The 5,196-nt window shown below is 36.7% G+C and overlaps 1 protein-coding gene across 1 annotated transcript in view; it reads right to left on the bottom strand.

Annotated features, from left to right (window-relative positions):
- Positions 1 to 1,025: 1,025 nt before the first annotated feature.
- The window catches only part of LOC111670113 (small ribosomal subunit protein eS17-like), a 5,019-nt gene continuing 848 nt past the window's right edge, over positions 1,026 to 5,196 (bottom strand). The window contains exons 2-5 of the mRNA XM_023426687.2: positions 4,779 to 4,930; positions 2,443 to 2,548; positions 2,085 to 2,150; positions 1,026 to 1,153 (exon numbers count right to left, since the gene is read on the bottom strand). Of these exons, the coding sequence (XP_023282455.1) occupies positions 1,076 to 1,153; positions 2,085 to 2,150; positions 2,443 to 2,548; positions 4,779 to 4,930 (402 nt within the window). The 3' untranslated portion in view covers positions 1,026 to 1,075. The remainder of the gene's footprint in view (positions 1,154 to 2,084; positions 2,151 to 2,442; positions 2,549 to 4,778; positions 4,931 to 5,196) is intronic.

Genomic DNA, 5,196 nt, shown 5'->3' with positions numbered 1-5,196 from the left:
CTTACTTTTCCATTTATAGCATGCATTCATTAACGTAAAGGAAAACAAAATTATTCAATTTACCAATTAACTATTTCTTTATGTTTCTCATGAAAGTGTCCATCCATTTTCTTCCGCTTATCCAAGTTCGGGTCACAGTGGCAGCATGTTGAGTAGAGTAGTCCAGTTGTCCGTCTCCCCAGCAATAAATTACACTTTTAACAATTTATCAAACTGATTGACAAAACTGATTCGAAAACGGATCACATTTTTCTTCTAACTCCATTCACTATCATATTCCTGTCACAATTCATTTTGTTTCCTGTTTTTGCAGTTTTTGTGATCACAAATTTTAAGTCTAACCTAAAGCAAAGCAACAGGCTTGTTATTGATAAAATTACTTTTCTTTAATCAATGTATGCTTTAAATGTAAATTAAATCGATTTATAAAAGGTTTTAACATTATTCCATGGTTCCCTGCAACAGACTGTAGTTCCAAATACTCTTTCATTCACACACTTAATAAATAGACAGTTATATCTGAAATTAGTTCAAATCTAAAGCCAATGTTTCAATTGGCTCTTATACAGGTATTTCAGCAAGAGAGTAAATCACTACCATCTGTCACCAAGAAGTGAGAATACTATTTTCCTGTTGTTTTAGTAACTTCCATCAGTCTGACACTCTGCTTTGCTGTGTATGTAATCTCAAAAATGTAAAGGGTGTGCAGTGGTACTCAGAAATCTGTAGGGGTCATGAGACAAAATTTTGTTTAACCATTAACATTGTATTGTATTTCAGATTATAATATGAAGTCTTAATCTGAAATGTAATTTGGGACTAGATCTGACAGGTTAATGTTGTGACATTCAATTGTGAAGCTGCTTAAAAATACTCAAGGTACCTCAAAATTGCAATTCAGTACAGTAATTGTGAACATACTCAAGTTACTTTCCCCACTGAGGATATTATCCATGCTACTCTTCATTATAGTTAAGCAAAGATCATTAATCATCACCTTCTGGCTAAAAAAAAAAAAGGGACCATTCTTGTGAATAATTATGTCTCTTTATTCAGAGCATTAATACACATGATTCTACAGTCCTCGTGGTGTTTTGAAGTTCATTCCAATAGTTGGCTGAGTGACTTGAAGGTTGGACAGGCCACCGAAATCCTACAAGAGGAAGAAAGAGTCGTCAGGATTTAGATAAACAAACAAGAATATTAGTCATAACATGCAGCGAATTACACGTTTATTTATTTCTATGTGAGGAAGTCTGGAACATTGCTTTGATAAACCCTGTCATTAGAACTACAACAATTAATTGACCGACATAAAATAAATCAACTATTCTGATAATCGATTAATTGTATCAATCAGTTTTCACCCAGAAAGGCCAAGCATTTATGGCTGCAACTAAAGTTTTTTTTTAATTATCAATTGATTGACAACTTTTCGATGTTTCATAGACTAACCAACTTGTCAATTGTCACATTGGATACCATCACCTTGGGCTATAGGTAACTGAAACGAACATTTGTAACAATTTTCTGATGAGTGATTAAATGAGAGAATCATTGTTAGTTGCTACCTTTTATGCAAACCTGTTATTTGTTGTTACCTGTTAGGCTTTGTCACAGTTTATCTACATGCTGTCTGAAAAACCAGACTGCTGACTTTGATAACACCTATGTGCAGTCCAAAATGATAAGTTTTGTAATATAGAAAAAAATGTTCTTAGCACAGTCATGTGATGGGCTTTTCTAACAGCGGACATTTTCACTTGTCAAACACAGGTGGAACTCATAACAGTCATGTCTTCATTGTTAGTGTTATCCAGCAGATAATCACTGAGGAACCTACAGTGAAGAGCCACCATTAATGTGATAATTCTTTTTTTTATCTGAATGTACCTGTCATATTCCTGGAAAGCACTTTGGTCTACATTAGTTTTTAAATGTGTTCAATAAATTTACTAGAATTTGTATGAGAGAAACTTCTAATGACTGAAACTAAAGAAAGTACAAACGTAACAGATCAAAAGTTCTTCACTGAGTGTGAGCAGTGAGACATTAATCAGCTTCAAAATGTATTTTACACTGACCAGCATCTTCAGCATTTCCTTTGTGTCTGGATCCACCTCGATGAGCTCCTGGTCCAAAGCAGAAATCTAGAGGAAGAGATAAACATAAATAAACAAATTAACTGTCTGGACTGTGTCTTTTATACCTTTCAGAAAAACAGTCTGCAAGTTAAAAAGGTGTTAAGTCTTTCTTTGTAAGTTACACCAAAGCTGCTCTGCAAATGATTCATCAAACCTGCATCTGCAGCCTTAGAAAAAAAAAATCATTATTAAGCCAAACCACCAAAGCACTTAGAGAAACTGTGAGATGTGAGTTTCCAAATCAGCGCAACAGCTGTGCTGTCTCATGAAACACAGATAAGACAAAGTGTGAACAGACCTCTGGGACGTAGTTGTCCCTCCTCTCTCTCTCCTCCTCCTGCAGCTTGATAGAGATTCCTCTGACTGGACCACGCTGGATACGCTTCATCAGGTGTGTCACATACCTGAGACGCAAGCAGGAAAACATGGTTATTATATCAGTTTAAGAACCAACTCATTAGCAAAAGATACTCCGAGCATAATAAATAGTACAATGCATTTTCTCAGTTTCATATAATTTAACAGTGAATTTAATAGTTTTCTTTACAATTTTAAGAGATCACTTTGGTAACATCTGTCAACATTTCTGACAATTCAGTCCAAATGAAAGATAAAAAATGTTAAATTCAGCAATAATCAAAACAGTATAGAATGTGTTGCAGCTGTAATTTGAGGTGTTGTGCCACTAAACCTAATTGTCAGTGGTTATTCCGCAACTGCTTTCAAGTTCATAATGCAATTACAATTAAAATACAATCAAAACCTGTACTCTGCTGCCATTTATTGTTTGTATTATTTATGAAGACAGAGGGGCAGAGCTGAGAATGGGTGTTTACAAGTACAATGTTATATATAAATGTTGATATGATACAAATGAAGACTATAAACAGGAAAACTTTCATTTAGTAACCACAAATTATATTTTCCAACCTATGGCCTACCAAGAAAATCAACTAACTACATAACAACAATCATTTTGTGGTGACCACAGTTTGAGTTATTAAACAACACACAGTTAACCTGCTCTGTATTTAACATCTGCTGAGTATATACAGGACTGACCTGCAGCTATCTACAGAGAGTACGATGTGGTGTTCAAGTCTGGTCCACACATAGGTGGGAGCTGTAACAACACTTTCATCAAAGCACAAATAGCTGCAGCACACTGACTGTAACACAACAAAACCAGAGGCCAGCACCTGTTTCTACAGCACAAACTCTGATTAATTGCAGTTTCTCAACAAAAACCTTCCATTAAAAGAACTCCATTAAAAGTGGTCTAAATGTTTGATTTAGATGAACAGCTGCAGGAAACTACAGCAGTGGTGTCTCTGAGGAAACATGCTGCCTGCTTACTCACTCTGCTCACGTCCACTGACCACACACATTAACGGTGGATTAGGAGTCTTTCTTCTGACATCAGTCTTAAAGGCTCAGAACTGCAGCAAAGAGAACGTGGTCTCATTCTGACAGCTGACATACGAGGACGAACGTCTGGATTGCAAGACGTGAGAGAGATTCATCTACAGGAATGTAACATTCAGACAGATATCAATCACCATGTTTCCATTCACACTGATCATATGATTTATGTAAGGAAATATTCTGACATGAAAACTGAACTCTATCTTGAATTGAGATCATTAACAGATTGAGCAGAACAGTTAGTTTACTGCTCATCTTTTAAACGTCAACATAAGTAATGTTAACATCATTAAGACCTCCTGTTAAGACCTACAACGAACTACATGGTGCAGCACACATTTTCAGTCCTGTTGTTCTAAGACTTGACTTATCACGATTACAAATTAAAAGTCTTGCAGAGCCACGAATGCATGACAGCCAATGTGCATAAAGATAAGAGGCATGTTTGTATCAACCATGACACTTTGTGGTCATCTTTCAGACTCTATCTGATGAGGGCCAGGTCAAATAAACTCAAGACCTCTTACTCTTTCCTCTGATGTTTCTCATTACTGTGAGAGACATAAGTGGGGTCTTCCTTAGAGATACTGATAGGACTGACAAGTCCGTAAAAAATAAATAAAATAGGTACAACAAGTACAACCACAACCAGTAACATACTTCAATCAGAATTTATAGGAAGCCATTTTGTTAAACAATTATCTGTGACTATTAAAAAATTATGTTTGACCTTTCAGGATAATTAAACTGTGATCGAGGGCGGCATGTAATGATAAAATGCCAGTTATTATTGGCCACAGTCCAAGGTGACATCCTGTAATACCCTGTTATTCGTAATACTCTCATGTACAACAAACCGCTACAACCAACCACATCCACAAAGTTTTTACTGGAAAAAAGACAAACGATTAATCGATTTTCAAAATAGTCGTCAGTTACTTTTCTGCCAATTGACTAATCGATCAGGCAACAGCAAGCATAGCTACTTTCCACTCCTGTGACAAATCAGACACGTTTTTAGTGAATCCACATCAGTGTAATGGGAGTAACTAGATAAACTTGATCAAAAACTTCCTTCAGACAATCACTGCTGCTGAAGAACAGCTTCATATCTTCATCAAATCTGAAAGGAACTCAAAAGGTGACCCAAGCTGCAACAGACGAACAGACAAGTCATCTGCACCTGATAAAAGCTGAAATTCCACTTACCCGGCAATTTTGTTGCGCAGAGGCTTGCTGGGGATGATGGCGATCTCCTCGCACACCCTCTTGTTGGTGTGGAAGTCATTGCCCAGACGTGTGTAGTATTTCTCAATGATGACCCTGGCGGCCTTCTTGACGGTCTTGGTCCTGACGCGACCCTGAAGAGAGGCCAAACAGACAAGTCAGTTTTACAATAATAAATAATAAATACAATAATAAAGGGGGTGAAGTGTGGAGGAAAATCACACATGAAGTTGTATAGTTCATGTTCATTACACTGGACTGCATCAGTGGTCAGAATGGAAACGTTTAAGCTCGGATAGTATTTTAGAAACCAATCAGAGACTGATTTCTAATCCTTTTTTTGACAACACCTCCGGCAGAGACATCACTCACTCCATCTACAGTAAATATCAGCAGCCCC

The sequence above is a fragment of the Seriola lalandi genome, unplaced genomic scaffold (assembly GCF_002814215.2).
Source record: "Seriola lalandi dorsalis isolate HSWRI2012SDOR001 ecotype SW California unplaced genomic scaffold, Sedor1 jcf7180002054835, whole genome shotgun sequence".
Classification (NCBI taxonomy): Eukaryota; Metazoa; Chordata; class Actinopteri; order Carangiformes; family Carangidae; genus Seriola; species Seriola lalandi.
The sequence above is the reverse complement of the archived record's forward strand: the minus strand, read 5'-3'. Positions and strand labels throughout refer to the sequence as shown.